A 15,999-nucleotide genomic window follows, 5' to 3' on the forward strand; every position below is an offset into this window, starting at 1 on the left:
TCACTTCCCGGGTCCTCCCTGCGTGGAGTTTGCATGTTCTCCCCATGTCTATGTGGGTTTCCTCTGGGTGCTTCGGTTTCCTCCCACAGTCCAAAGACATGTGTCTGTGTTGGCTGGGATTGGCTCCGGCAGATCCCCATGACCATGTAGTTAGGATAGAACGAGTTGGATGATGGATGGATGGATATAGAAATAATGATAGAAAACATTCACGAGAAGCATATTGTTAAAAAACACTTCTTTGATACATTAGCAGCTTCAAAATTTACAAACATTCTAAGCAACCAGTCTGTTTGTAATGCTAACTACAATAGTGAGGATAATGTAAATAGTAAGGTGGAAAAATGTAATACTAAGGTCAGAGCTGCTGCTGACATAGTCACACCTGAAAAGACAGTTAAAAAATCTTCTAGCATTGTTATACCATAGAAGACCCAAACTGATTTAAAGAGAACATGCTGCAGAGCTGAACGTAAATGGAGAAAAACTAAACTAACCATCCACTATGAGATATTGAAAGTTAAAATAACAGAATACAATAACACAGTCCGTCTTAAGAGGCGTTGCTATTTCTCTAGAATTATAAATAACAATGCTAGTAATCCCAGAGTCTTATTCTCGACGATTGATCGTCTGCTAAACCCAGGTAACTCAATGAAATGCCTCCAGAATACTTCCAGTGAAACTTGTGAGGCTATTGCTGTATTTTTCAATCAGAAAATTAATGATATTAGAAATAATATAGTATATCTCCCAAACACTGCACATCCTCTTAAGCCCCAGTACTCTGTTATAAACAAATTAAATTCTTTCACCAGGATAGATTTACCTGATTTATATAAAATAATTTCTCAACTGAGACCCTCCATCTGTGTGCTTGACCAAATACCAACAAGTTTTTCAAAGAAGTATCAGGCGTGCTAATTGATAGTATTCTTGACATAGTAAACTCGTCATTAGATATGGGGGTCTTCCCAGACTGTCTTAAGACTGCTATAGTTAAACCCCTACTCAAGAAAAATAATCTCGACTACTCTGCTTTTGAAAATTTCTTAAGTAAAATTCTAGAGACGGCAGTCATTATGCAGCTAATTGACCACCTCAATAAACATGCTATTCTTGATAAGTTTCATTCAGGTTTTAGAACAAATCACAGTACAGAAACTGCACTCGTTAAAGTAGTAAATGACTTGCGGGTAAATGTAGAAAGAGGCCGTTTATCCGTTCTCATCCGCTTAGATCTGAGTGCCGCATTTGAAACAATTGATCACAATATTCTTAGAAATCGCCTTAGTCAATGGGTGGGCCTCTCTGGCAGTGTCTTAAATTGGTTTGAATCCTACCTGGCAGGGAGAAAATTCTTTGTTAGTTGTGGTAATTATATTGTACATCAAAGACACATGATATTCTACGTATATGGTGTTCCACAAATCTCTATCCTGGGTCCGCTGCTCTTTTCGATCTACATGCTTTCGTTAGGTCAGATTATCTCGGGGCCTAGCGTGAACTGCCACAGCTATGCTGATGACACGCAACTGTATTTATCAATAGCACCTGATGACCCCCACTCTGTTGTTTCACTTACACAGTGTCTTACTTGTGTTTCTGAGTGGATGAGTAGTAATTTTCTCAAGCTAAATAAAGAAAAAACTGACATTTTAGTGATTGGCAATAATGGATATGATGAGGTTATTAGAAATAAACTTAATGCATTAGGATTAAATTCAAGACAGAGATAAAGCATTTAGGGGTAACTGTTGACTGTGACCTGAATTTTAAATCACATATTAATCAGATCACTAGGACAGCATTTTTTCACTTAAGAAATATAGGAAAACTTAGACCTCTTATATCATTGAAAGATGCTGAGAAATTAGTTCACGTTTTTGTTTTCATTCGACTAGATTACTGTAACGCACTCCTCACAGGACTACCCAAAAAAGACATCAATCGACTGCAACGAGTGCAGAATGCAGCTGCTAGAATCCTAACTAGGAAAAGAAAATCCGAGCACATTTCTCCAGTTTTGATGTCACTACACTGGTTACCTGTGTCATTCAGGATTGACTTTAAAATACTGCTAATGGTTTACAAAACCTTAAATAATCTCACTCCATCTTATATATCAGAATGTCTGACACCTTATATTCCAAATCGTAACATTAGATCTTTAAATGAGTGTCTGCTTAGAATTCCAAGAGCTAAACTTAAAAGAAGCGGTGAGGCGGCCTTCTGCCGTTATGTACCTAAAATCTGGAATAGCCTGCCAATAGGAATTTGTCAGGCTGATATGGTGGAGCACTTTAAAAAAATTGCTAAAAACACATTACTTTAACATGGCTTTCTCATAACTTCATTTTAATTTAATCCTGATACCCTGCATATGCAATTAATTATCATTACTGTTCATGGTGGCTCCAAAATCCATACTAACACCTACTCTCTCTTCTGTTCTGTTTCCGGTTTTCTGTGGTGGTGACCTGCGCCATCACCACCTAATCAGAGCACCGTGATGTCCCTACATTGATGGATTAAAGGCCAGAAGTCCACGTGACCGTCATCATAAAGTCTTTCCATGAGAACCCTAAATACAATAAGGACTGATCATTTATGTTAGGTAGAATGCCTAGAGGGGGCTGGGCAGTCTCATGGCCTGGAACCCCTGCAGATTTTATTTTTTCTCCAGCCGTCTGGAGTTTTTTTTTCTGTCCTCCCTGGTCATCGGACCTTACTTTTATTCTATGTTAATTACTGTTCTATGATTTTAACTCTTACTTTGTCTCTTTTCTCTTTCTTCATCATGTAAAGCACTTTGAGCTAAATTATTTGTATGAAAATGTGCTATAGAAATAAATGTTGTTGTTGTTGTTGATCAAGACATTTACTAAAACACAGATTATATAGGTGCTGGTCATAAAATTAGAATATCATGACAAAGTTGATTTATTTCAGTAATTCCATTCAAAAAGTGAAACTTGTATATTAGATTCATTCATTACACACAGACTGATGTATTTCAAATGATTATTTCTTTTAATTTTGATGATTATAACTGACAACTAATGAAAGTCCCAAATTCAGTATCTCTGAAAATTAGAATATTGTGAAAAGGTTCAATATTGAAGACACCTGGTGCCACACTCTAATCAGCTAATTAACTCAAAACACCTGCAAAAGCCTTTAAATGGTCTCTCAGTCGAGTTCTGTAGGCTACACAATCATGGGGCAGACTGCTGACTTGACAGTTGTCCAAAAGATGACCATTGACACCTTGCACAAGGAGGGCAAGACACAAAAGGTCATTGCTAAAGAGGCTGGCTGTTCACAGAGCTCTGTGTCCAAGCACATTAATAGAGAGGAGAAGGGAAGGACAAGATGTGGTAGAAAAAAGTGTACAAGCAATAGGGGATAACCGCATCCTGGAGAGGATTGTGAAACAAATCCCATTCAAAAGTGTGGGGGAGATTCACAAAGAGTGGACTGCAGCTGGAGTCAGTGCTTCAAGAACCACCACGCACAGACGTATGCAAGACATGGGTTTCAGCTGTCGCATTCCTTGTGTCAAGCCACTCTTGAATAAGAGACAGCGTCAGAAGTGTCTCACCTGGGCTAAAGACGAAAAGGACTGGACTGCTGCTGAGTTATGTTCTCTGATGAAAGTAAATTTTGCATTTCCTTTGGAAATCAAGGTCCCAGAGTCTGGAGGAAGAGAGGAGAGGCACAGAATCCATGTTGCTTGAGGTCCAGTGTAAAGTTTCCACAGTCAGTGATGGTTTGGGGTGCCATGTCATCTACTGGTGTTGGTCCATTGTGTTTTCTGAGGTCCAAGGTCAACACAGCCATCTACCAGGACGTTTAAAAGCACTTCATGCTTCCTGCTGCTGATGAACTTTATGGGGATGCAGATTTCATTTTCCAACAGGACCTGGCACCTGCACAAAGTGCTAAAGCTACCAGTACCTGGTTTAAGGACCATGGTATCCCTGTTCTTGATTGGCCAGCAAACTCGCCTGACCTTAACCCCATAGAAAATCTATGGGGTATTGTGAAGAGGAAGATGCAATACCCCAGACCCAACAATTCAGAAGAGCTGAAGGCCACTATCAGAGCAACATGGGCACTCATAACACCTGGGCAGTGCCACAGACTGATCGACTCCATGCCACGCCGCATTGCTGCAGTAATCCAGGCCAAAGGAGCCTCAACTAAATATTGAGTGCTGTACATGCTCATACTTTTCATGTTCATACCTTTCAGTTGGCCAACATTTCTAAAAATCTTTTTTTTGCATTGGTCTTAATTGATATTCTAATTTTCCAAGATACTGAATTTGGGACTTTCATTAGTTGTCAGTTATAATCATCAAAATTAAAAGAAATAAACATTTGAAATACATCAGTCTGTGTGTAATGAATGAATCTAATATACAAGTTTCACTTTTTGAATGGAATTACTGAAATAAATCAACTTTGTCATGATATTCTAATTTTATGACCAGCACCTGTATGTGCTGTACATTGGTATAGATAAGCTAAAATACTACCTAGAGAGCAACAGGCTATTAATATTATTGAATGCCTAAAAATGAATGAAGCTAAAATCATTATCAGTCTCTTGCACATCACAGTCACAGTCTTAACTTTCCTTTACATGACACAATTAAAATAAACTTCAAATGGCAAAGCTGATAATAAAACCACCTGCTAAATCTGTAAAAGGTGCCAAGTTGTGTTTGAATGTCAGTTTTGGTTACTGGTCCAAATGCAATCTCAGCTATTACAGTATTCTTACATAAGGATTCCTCACTTCACCAATATGAAATTACATTAACAATGTGTTTTTTTTTCTGTTCGGTGCCACGGCCCACCTGCCAAGTTGTTTTGCCTGCCTAAGGTAAAGTCATCTCTGATGGAGGATCGCAGGAATCGTGGGGAAGAGGGGTCCTTTCATCGGATTGGCTGGCCAAGCAATGTTTCAGCTGTGGAATTGCCAAATGGGGGAGGCAGCTTGATGGCCGAGGTCTCCAGGACTCTAAACAAATCCAAATCATATTATGCGATATCATCTACTGTTAAATTCTGCTCCGTACTTGTACAATTTTTATTTTTATACTGTATTGAGGATTTGTTCTGATCTGTGTATTGTATTGACCTCCTACTTTTTGACACCCACTGCACCTCCAACCTACCTGGAAAGGGGTCTCTCTTTGAACTGCCTTTCCCAAGGTTTCTTCCATTTTTTCCCTACAAGGGTTTTTTTTGGGAGTTTTTCCTTGTCTTCTTAGAAAGTCAAGGCTGGGGGGCTGTCAAGAGGCAGGGCCTGTTAAAGCCCATTGCGGCACTTCCTGTGTGATTTTGGGCTATACATAAATAAATTGTATTGATTATATTTTATTACAGATTCTCTTGATCCATTCCTTCTCAATCAGAAAGTGAGAAAGGCCTGTTCACTTAACTTATCACATAATCTCCAATGGAGCACAGACAAGCCATGTGCCTTAACAATGTTCACCTTTATGTTCACATTCTGGTGTGCTTCACTTTAAAAGTGTTGGTCCCAATTACCTCCATCATACTTGCTGTCTCTTTTTTGCTTTGAGCCCTCCCCCACCTTAGCCTACCGTCTATGGGGGAGGAGTGAAACCTTTAGATTCAGCAAAGACTTCAATCTCCACTTTTTGACAGATCTCAAACTTTTAGGGTCCCCCATAGCAAAAACATCGATATCTTGATGATGGGTGTGTGTCTGTCTGTCTGTGTGTCATAGGAGGTTCGAGAGCCAAAACGGCTGGATGTAAAAATTGTAAAATGTAAAAAGTCTGTTATGAGATGATGATGTGCTGATTAGTGTTTGAGCCAAATTGTGCAAGAGAAAGCAAAGCAGAAAGCTGGTTCCCAGCTCCAGTCCTAGAGGACCACAGTGGCTGCAGGTTTTCATTCTAACCCTTTTCTTAATTAGTGACCTGTTTTTGCTGCTAATTAACTTCTTTGAAAATAGATGGCTGCAATTATAATCTTCTTTGGATTATATACCAAAGTTTTCCTTTAGGTTTTACACTGTGAAGGCTGACTTTTACCACCTGGTTCGGAATGCGATTCCCCGAGGGTGATCCAGTTCACAAGATCCTCATTGTTGAGGACCCGAGTGACTGAACCAGACAAAGGGGGGTGCCCACATAACACCTGGCTTCAGCATATAGATGGTCATTTCATTGGGGGAATGAACCACATGTCTGCCTTGGGGGGAGGGGTTTCCAACCAGGTGGACAAGCTGTTTTGTCATGTGGTAGGTGCGACAATGTGCTGTACCAGTGCATGCTCCCCAATCTGACGTGAAACTGACCTGTCGTGAATGCCGTAAAAATAAAACCTTCCATCTAGATATGAATTCTTACAGATCTCTCCCACCTAACTTGTCCTGGCTTGGAAAATCTTTCATTTTTGTACTGCACAATGGTTACATTTTAATTACTTTACTTGAACTAAACAGGATGAACTGAAATTATAGGACTTTAAATACAGGCATTGCAAACCTTTCTTGTACTTTCTTCTTCTGTTGTACCAGTAATTTATGCATCTGTTTCAGTCAGTTTCAATTTCAATTAGTTTATGACTTGGAATGAGAAATAAGTACAGATGCCACAGAATCTGTTGTAATTAATTTATAACCTCGGAACAGTTGGATGTCTTGGGATTAGGAATTACAGAATTAGTTTACAGCCTGAGAAATGAAGGAGTACAGAGGTATTTAAAAGATCAAACACTTTGCCCACATTCGATTGGCTACAATGACTCGGATCCATGTCACATGTCACAAAACTCCACATGTGCATTTTAACATAAACATGGCTCATTCGAGGAACCAAACAAAATGAAAGAAGGGCAACAGAGGAAGCAACATCAGAGACTGAGACACATGTGACCATTTCATCTGGACATTGAGGAACATAATCAATGAAGAACACGGATTGCTAAATCAAAGGTTGGCCAGAACAACATCTACCTCTTGATATTTCCAGTAAGATTTTTCTAAGACTATTTTTTCTGAAATTTGCTACCAATTGTTTTCTATTATATTTTCTTCTATTTGGTATTGTTATACGTTATTAAATTACACTTTGCTTTTATATTTTCTATACTTTGTACATTATTTTATCTAGAGTGATTAAAATAAGAAAAGGATACTAAGTATGAGTTAGATAGGTACTTTCTTATATCCATAGGGTTTATCAAGGCTACCAAGGTCACTCCCCAATAATTCGAACAACTGTGGTAAAAGTAAGACATTGTATGGTTAGTAAGTGCCATATGTCCAAAAGAGTTGCACTTTTATGTGTGTTGCCATAACACTTACATGTTTGTTAATGCTGCTGATAGTCAATAACTGTACAGACAATCTTATGCAGAACATTGCAAAGTGACTGGCACTTGGCACCACTCAAGACTTTTCAGGCAATGCGTATGTGTGTGAAGGGAATCCCATGTGAAAGTTTGTGGGGTGACATTGCATGAGACTGCGTATTTGTGTGTGTGTGTGTGTGTGTGTGTGTGTGTGTGCTAATCATAACATTGAGACCAAACCAAACAGCAAACCTGGCAAGTCTCATAAACCACATAATGTCACTTTTTTCAGTTAAGCATTCAAAAGAACTGCAATAATGGTATAATTTAAAACAGCACAGACTTATAAAAATAGTACCTGTATGGCCCATCTCCATCAGGTGTTGGTGAAGTTATATGACAGGCATCGCCAGACAGTCCATAACCTAGCACTTCTGCATAGATCCTGGCCCCCCGATCAACTGCATGCTGGTACTCCTCCAATACAACAACAGCAGCCCCTTCTCCCATCACAAATCCATCTCTCTCAGGATGAAAGGGCCGTGACGCAAGTTTAGGTGCAGAATTGCTAGTGGTGCACAGCGCTCGGGCTCTGGCAAACCCAGCAATAGATAATGGGCTGATGCAGGACTCGGTTCCTCCAGCAATCATTACAGTTGCATCCCCATGGGCAATAAACCGAGAGGCATCTCCAATAGCATGTGCTCCAGTGGTGCAGGCTGTTGACACTGCATGATTTGGTCCTTTCAACTTGTGTTTAATGCTTATCTGTCCTGCAGCCATATTAGTAAGAATCCTGGGCACAAAAAAGGGACTGACTCTGTTGTATCCTTTAGTTTTCAGCATCTCTGCTGTTTGTGCAATGTCCTCCAGCAAGACCATCCCCATGCCTACTGCAACTCCAGCAATTAACTGATCATTTTCTGTCCGAGGATACCATCCTGAATCCTTCAGTGCCATGTCTGCAGCACCTAATGCCATGACAGTCGCAGGAGACATGGACTTAATTTCTGCTTTGGACACAAACATTTCATCCTTAAATTCTCCCTCTCCATCTCCTCTTGGTACTCGGGCTGCCACTTTGCAAGGTACATTCTCATAATCCTTAGAATCCAGGTTGACAATACCACTTTCCCCTATAATCAAACGATTCCAGGAAAAACAGGTACCGACTCCAAGTGGTGATATGATGCCAATCCCTGTAATCACAACCCGATTTCCAGGCTTTGGAGAGCCCAAATTGGTATATAGTCTGCAGCCAGAAATACCACCACATTTGTGGAAACTGAATGATTTAGGAAATAATAATTTCAGTATCTGCTTTTTCATAATGTGTATTCAACACCTGTTGAAATAAAAGAATGTAAAGTGAAACTTGTGTGGTTTGGGGACATTAACAGAAACTCACATTTGCCATTCCTGTGAATAAAAATATACATCAGTCAGTCATTTTCTAACCCGCTCAGTCCTGAACAGGTTCACAAGGGGTGCTGGAGCCTATCCCAGCTAGCACAGGGTGCAAGGCAGGAACAAACCCTGGAAAGGGTGCCAGTCCATCACAGGGACAAAAATATGCATCCACATAGTGAAACCGTATCTCATACATTGCAGCAATGTGCTTGCAAACCTGCAGCTTTAACTAGAAACCAGTTATGGCAAATTACTTGCATTACTTTTCATTAAATGCATCGATTCCTTAAATGGTTAAAAAAAAGAACTCTTACAGTTCGATTTTTTTTTTAAATTATACCCTTTATCCAACATACTTTAAACAACTTTTATATGATGTGTCATTTTCTTTCCATAGTTAAGCTGGTTAGAAATTTCACTTTAACGATTATGTGCATTTTAACTGAATTATTTTATGGGTGCCCCATGATTTTATTTTTAATCACATATGACCAACAAAATCTTAGTACAAGAATTTTTTTTTTTACTTTTTAGTCTATTTTTCAATAAAATGAAGTCTCTTGAAAATCGTTTTTGTATATTTTTCACTAATATATTTTTATTTAAAATTTCTGTTTCAACTTCACTTCACCTTTCCTCCACTCTAACTCTTGGTCTTAAACACATAAAATGAAAATGTTTTCCACAGCTGTAGATTTCAGTGTGTATGGGTGGAAAACAAAGGTTTTTGACCTCCATTGCACTGTGTTCGAGCTTATTAGACGGCCCTTTCCTGATTGGATTCTAGTGCTCATAACAACTTCTCATACCTAGAGTGCTCACCCTTCACCGATGAAAATCCTACTCCAGCATTATGGGGACAGAAGAGTTGCTCTCCACGGCACTTGTTCAGTTACACACCTGTATGCGTCTAAATGTAGTTTTGATTGGTTTGTGCAAAATGCGAATACTTGACCGGTAGCTTCAGTTTTGCGATAATTCCCGTTACCATTCAATAAGGAGTGGCGCTTTCCACAGCAAAATCATTAACAAGGCGCCTAACGAAGTGGTCCAGTGTAAGAGGCAGCCGAGCTCACAAGATTACAGACAAAACAGAGACGCGAAGGCACAGACACACGCGAATATGCATTCAATCAGTCAACTCCATATGAATTTGTTTATTTTGCCTATTGAATCCTAAAAATGAATCAAACTAGTCAATTAAAAGGATCTTTTGAAGGAATCAATCAAATAAAATGATTTGAAATGGCGATCACTAATCCCAGGCAAAACAAACAACTTCGGTCGCGGCATGCCAATTATTTTATCAATAACGTCTTCATTTACATACCTGGCCTTGAAAGTCACTATCAGAATAAAGACTCAGCTGTAGGGTTTTTATGCACTACACGAGGCAGTTATTTTAATTAATTATTGGTGGAGGCCAATTATAAGGTAATCGTGTACTTGCCAGACGGTTGTTTTTCGCCAGTGTAAACTTGGAGCTTCAACAACACAGTAACTGAATACTGAATGCAACAGTGTATTTTCTTAAGAGGTTTTATTTAAAGAACTCTCATTTGAGTTTCAGGGCTTTGAAAAAAGAAAAAATCTGTTGTTGATATTCAGTAAAATTAGAAGAGACTGAATGCGTTTGTATTAAGAATCCCTCCTCTCTTGTCTGTCCTGAGTGGGTCGTGGGAGGGCGTAGTGGCTTATCGATGTTGCCCCAAATGCTCCAGAGTACCGGGTTCAAAACCCGAATGACAGCTCTAACTTAACATTGTGTGTCAGTACACTCAGGTCAGAGCTGCTTCTTCACCGCGATCCTAAGCTTAACAGATCAAACAGACTCATTCGACTGTGCGTGCAATAAGCCAGCACTACGCAGAGAAGGCTGCTCTAAGCGCTAGTACTTTCACAACGGTTTCCCCAGTGCAACAGCCGAGCGATGAAACGGGTCATCACTCATCTACAAGACTATGTCCCACTAATGTGAACAGCTCAAACAACCAAGAGAAGTTGCCCCCTGCTTTCAAAGGCATCTTACCGAGAAGCAGGAGAAATGAACGAATATCTTGTGACTGTCAATAACACGCTATCATTCGTTAGCGGTTCTCCTTTGTATGCCGGTCCTTAATTCAATAAAAGAAACGTAAAATCTCAAGTACTAAAATAATATGTATATCACAATTAAATTAAATAGATAAATAGATAAGTTATGTTTGAATAGAATCACGTCAGTTAAAGATTGTCTTTTAAAGTATGTTGGATTGGAATCAGGCAAATCGTGGACAGCTATAACACAAAGACGCGCAAGTCACTGCTTACAGTTTACAGAATCACAGTGAGTGTACTACTGAGTTTATCGGGAGATTAAAATAAGGATGGCCAGCTTGTCAGGAATCAGCGAGTTGTGTGAAAATCCAAATGATGTGTTTTTGGACGTTTCCAAGCTTCTGTTGACATACGCGGATAACATTTTGCGGTAATCAGGAAGGGTGCTCGATGTTAAAAGTCAAATTCGCACCAAAGTACAGTTTCGGGGTTCACAGTTTTTTTTTTTGCTAAACGATCTGGGTAAAAAATAGGAATTGGTGCTGGTTTAAGTGGGTCTCACTTTAGCATGCATGTAGTGACTTAGGGTTGCATTGTTTTCACTTTTATGATTCACAGATAATGTATTTAAAGTTTCTTGCTACTTTGGAGATTTTATTTATTTATTTATATGTAATTTGGAAAGAGAAAGTGCCACGGATGGAAGAATGTACAGATCTGATTGAATATTTGAAGTGAGTGTGCAAATGAAGCGATCTGTAAATAGTAATAGGTTATCGTCTCTTTTTTTTTTCTTTTCGACTGAATGGTAATGACTGGATAGGAATCCGGAAGAGGAAAAGTTTCGATCCATTCGAATTGGAAACCCAACGTTTTCCACCAGACTTCTGCCAATCAGGGGCGCTGTGCGATGTCTCTTTGACATGGGATTTGAAGAGGTATTTTCACCTGCTGTGTGTTTTAGTGACCTCTCAATCTTACCTAGTAATACGTTACTTCTTTAACTAATGTTACCTGTTAGAATGGATTTTGTACATACCAAGTGAACTTAGTAATTGAGCGTGGCGTTTAATATTTTAACACTGTTAAAAATGTCGATTAATATATGTATGTAACCGAGGAGGCGTAAATTGTTATAACGCAATAAATCATCTTAGTGAGACCTTGTGAAGTTTGCATATCTTTCCAGGATCTTTTGACCTCAGTTAAGAAGGATTGGAAATGGAAGATTAGAAGGGTTTTTTTCAGTGCAGGACTACATTTGATAAGAGTCTGTTCTGGCAGCACTGGGTCAGAAAGCAAACCTAAAGATTAAACTTACTTAGACTGGCTTTGTTTAAGCAGTTAACCTACAAAACACTGTTTATAGATTCACAGTGGTTTTATCAAGAGGGTGAATAAAGGTGGCTGACTTGTTAGGAAATCAGTGAGTTGTGTGAAAGCCCAGTGATGGGTGTTTGGACATGTCTAAGCTCTGGCTGACATACCTTGGTAAAATTTTGTTGTAATTGGAAAAGATGTCAAGAGGTTAAGATTTTATAGTTTTGGTATTGTAGAAGAATTTAGATTAGAGGCTGGAGGGAATCATATGAAAGTACAATTTTTCTTCCATTTTTTGTGGTGTACAAGACAATCAGATGTGCTAAGTTATGGTATGAAAAAGTTATACATCTTTTTAATGTAGGAATTGTTATATGTATTTGTTAATTCATAATCTTCTGTATTCAGTAATATGATAAAATCGGATAACATTGAAATATATTTAGTAAAGCAGAAAAATCACACAAGATGGAAATACATATAAAGTGGCATGAAAAAGTGAGTTTGTGTTTATAAAGTGTGTAAATGTGTAAAAGGTGCTTAAAACATTCTGTACTACTTTTCAATTTAATTTAAGAGCAGAGTTGTGCCTCTGAGGTTAAGGATCTGCGTTCATACCAAAAGGGATGCTACTCTGTCGGGCTCTTAATCAAGGCCCCTTAGCCTGAAAATTGTTCCAGGGGCACTGTACAATGGCTGACCCTGCGCTCTGACCCCCAAAAGTTATGCAGAAAGACAATTTCCCTTAGGGGATTAATGTAGTATATAAAAAAGCTTTTAGTTAAATATGTATTACTTAATCAAATGTTATGTGTGCTATTAAGATCTTTTTTTTGCTTGTTCCTATACAAAAGAGCTTCATCTGCTGTAGATGCATGAACTGTATACTTCTTGTCATTCCACCATGTTTCTGTCAGTTTGAGATCCCAGCTTTTACGTTTGCCGTTCCAACACGGAAAGATTCTTCTCAACCCATTGCTTGCTAGATTTTCTGGAATTATGATCATTCTCATGGTGGAGGATTCCTGATTTGGTCTTATGCAGTCAGGGATGGACAGGACATTCTGTAGAAAAAGCTTAATAGACACTTTGAATCCTGAAAGGGTGGCAAGTTAGATGTGATGTGTTTTTAATAGTTGCTCGATAAATTTTAGACTCAAGATATTTTAGGCTTCTTTTGGATATCCTGTACGTGTTTTTGTTTTTTTTTGTTCTGTGGTTTACAGTTTCTGCAGTACATGTTCTTAATTTATAGACTATGTTTCTTTGAGTTAAGACTTGCCAGTGTCTCTGTTATTAACCTGCAAGGGTATGATCAAATTGATAAGTTCTCAAGCAGTAGAGGAACACTTTCTAACTCTTTGATTAGTTCATTTGGTACACAGCTATATTAACACATGGTTACACTTCATTGTTAACTGAGCTAATCATTCTTCTATTTTCATTTGTGGAATGTTTTTGTATCTTGTATCAGTTGTTCTAAACATTATGTGCAATTTATTTATATGAACACTTTCTTTTATAGTGTTAATGATTAGTTTTGATTTCACATTAAAATATTAAAGGAATAACATGGGTCAGGCATTATCGTGTCCACATATCCATGCGTATAACATAAAATGCACACACTAGATGGAATCACCCTTCAGTGCTTTCCATTCCAATTACATATTTAAAACAAATTCTGGGTGAATAGGATGGCTTGTCTTCTCTGGATGGCTTCGGTCAAAGATAAATTCACACAGCCATTTTCAGAATGGAATGAGTAGCCTTTATTTTGCATGAATGGAGGCATGCAATACAGGGAAGCCAAGGACTGAATTATAGTGGTTGATTACACCTCTCACATCTACAGTTACTGTAATTGCAGAAGTTTTCATGTCCTTCAAAGTTACTGATAAACAGGGGCCTGAATCTAGATGTTTGTGTTCACAGCTGGAGCCAGAAATGACCAATTTGATAATTGTTCAAAAGTTTTAATGTTCTAAACAAGACAATATCATAAAAGCCAGTCAAACAACACAGTAAATAAGAATGTGTTTTTTATTTGTATTTCAGTAGACCTTAATCCACTTCAAAACTACAACCAAGATTTTCATTATAAACTGTCAACATGGATGAAAATAATACGGGTGTCAATGTGAGAATGTTAGTACAGCAAGGGTGGCTAAAGGTCAAGGTTTCCCACTTTAATCACACCCTTGATTCCATGCAGTCTCTACATAGCATGTGCACCATGAGGACGTAATGCTGATAGCAGCAACACTGTGACAAATGTTGTTATAAGGGACAGTTTTGTGCCAATTTATATAGCAGATCAGCATTGATCTGCATTTGATACCTGAGGATGATGATTTTTGGTACCTACCAGAAGAACTAATATGAACTGATAGAGAAATAGATTTTTGGTGCTAGGAAGGAGCCTATATGGCAGCACCCTGTGCTCAAAATAAAACTAAGCAGACCAGAGTAATCAAAAATGGCACCATTATTAACATAATAAACCAAACTACAGTATCTCAGAATAAACAAAGGATAACCCGATGTAACAGGCTGTCAGAGTGGTATCCTATTTTCTTTCTGCTCTATGTCAGACTGTACAGATCTTTTGTCCCATGCCAGCCCGAAAAGTACAATAAGGTGCTCTGTTTCTCACCTTATGTTTCTCTCTTTCATACTTGGCCCCACTTCCTTCCAGTTCAGCCTACATCCAAATTCATCATCTGCCGTGAGATTGCTTTAAAGTCTTTACAGGAGTTGCTTCAAGTGTCACTGTTTATGATTTATGGGAACCAAACTACAACTCTTTATAGCAGTGTCTGGTTTATCCTCCCATAGAAGTTCTGCTGTATGTATTCCCTGGACTTGTTCACCCTAACTCAGGATGGCACATTTCTGGAATCTCTGGGTTGTCTGTTTACTTGCATCTGATTCATCTGAATCAGTCCCACTCCCATGTGGGGTTCCCCAGGGTTCCATTTTAGGGCCACTACTTTTTTCAATCTACATCCTGCCTTTAGGTGCAATTTTTAGAAAGCATGCAATTTCATATCACCTATATGCTGACGACTGCCAAATTTATTTCTCCCTCAAGCCAACTGACTCCACCAAACCTCTCCTCGACTGCCTATCTGACATTAAGGACTGGCTGGCTGTAAACTTCCTTCACCTGAACGATTCAAAAACCGAGGTCATTGTTTTTAGTCCCGACTGCAAACAGGCTCCACCCCTTGGCCTCGTTTCTCTTCCCATTCCAGTAACTTCGTCTGTCTCCAATCTTGGAATCAAAATGGATACGTTCCTGAAAATGGATGCTCAAGTCAACAGCACAGTAAAATCCTGCTTTTTCCATCTAAGGCGAATCGCCAAACTCAAGCCTATTCTTTCTAACCACCTCCTGGAATCAGTAATTCATGCATTCATTACATCCTGGCTTGACTACTCTAATTCCTGCCTTTTTGGTATCAGTAAAGCCACTCTTTCTAGACTCCAACTGGCTCAAAATGCGGCTGCAAGGCTTCTAACTGGAAGTAGCAGAATCCAACACATTTCACCAATTTTGAAAACCCTTCACTGGCTGCCGGTTAGATTCAGAATCGATTTTAAGATTCTCCTCCTAACCTATAAGGCATTAACGGTCTAGCCCCGCCTATTTGAGTGTCTTGCTCCATTGTCACAATCCCCCTCGTGTTCTTAGATCCACAGATCAGCTGCTCCTAACCGTTCCCAAGGCACGTTTTAAAGCTCGTGGTGAAAGGGCTTTCTCCGTCTGTGCACCCAGGCTCTGGAACTCCCTGCCCTTAGTGGTTAGGCAAGCCGCTTCAGTCGCCACATTCAAATCTCGCCTAAAAACGCACTTCTTCACATTGGCTTTTAATTCTTAACCTGTTTC

General features: G+C 39.0%; 2 protein-coding genes across 6 annotated transcripts in view; one reads left to right on the forward strand and one right to left on the reverse strand.

The window, feature by feature from the left end:
- Nucleotides 1–10,994, reverse strand: part of oxsm (3-oxoacyl-ACP synthase, mitochondrial) — an 11,944-nt gene extending 950 nt beyond the window's left edge. The window contains exons 1-2 of one of the 3 annotated variants that reach the window (XM_039737660.1): nt 10,780–10,994; nt 7,699–8,685 (exon numbers count right to left, since the gene is read on the reverse strand). In XM_039737660.1, the coding sequence (XP_039593594.1) occupies nt 7,699–8,669 (971 nt within the window). In that variant the 5' untranslated portion in view covers nt 8,670–8,685; nt 10,780–10,994. Of the gene's footprint in view, nt 1–7,698; nt 8,686–9,559; nt 10,020–10,779 lie in introns of those variants that run through there. The other 2 variants (XM_039737662.1, XM_039737661.1) reach the window with 2 other exon arrangements.
- An 88-nt stretch (nt 10,995–11,082) lies between these two features.
- Nucleotides 11,083–15,999, forward strand: part of ngly1 (N-glycanase 1) — a 29,767-nt gene continuing 24,850 nt past the window's right edge. For all 3 annotated transcript variants that reach the window (XM_039737657.1, XM_039737658.1, XM_039737659.1), the window contains exons 1-2: nt 11,083–11,217; nt 11,611–11,725. In XM_039737657.1, coding sequence (XP_039593591.1) covers nt 11,117–11,217; nt 11,611–11,725 — 216 coding nt within the window. In that variant the 5' untranslated portion in view covers nt 11,083–11,116. The remainder of the gene's footprint in view (nt 11,218–11,610; nt 11,726–15,999) is intronic.

Source organism: Polypterus senegalus, chromosome 15 (assembly GCF_016835505.1).
Source record: "Polypterus senegalus isolate Bchr_013 chromosome 15, ASM1683550v1, whole genome shotgun sequence".
NCBI lineage: Eukaryota > Metazoa > Chordata > Cladistia > Polypteriformes > Polypteridae > Polypterus > Polypterus senegalus.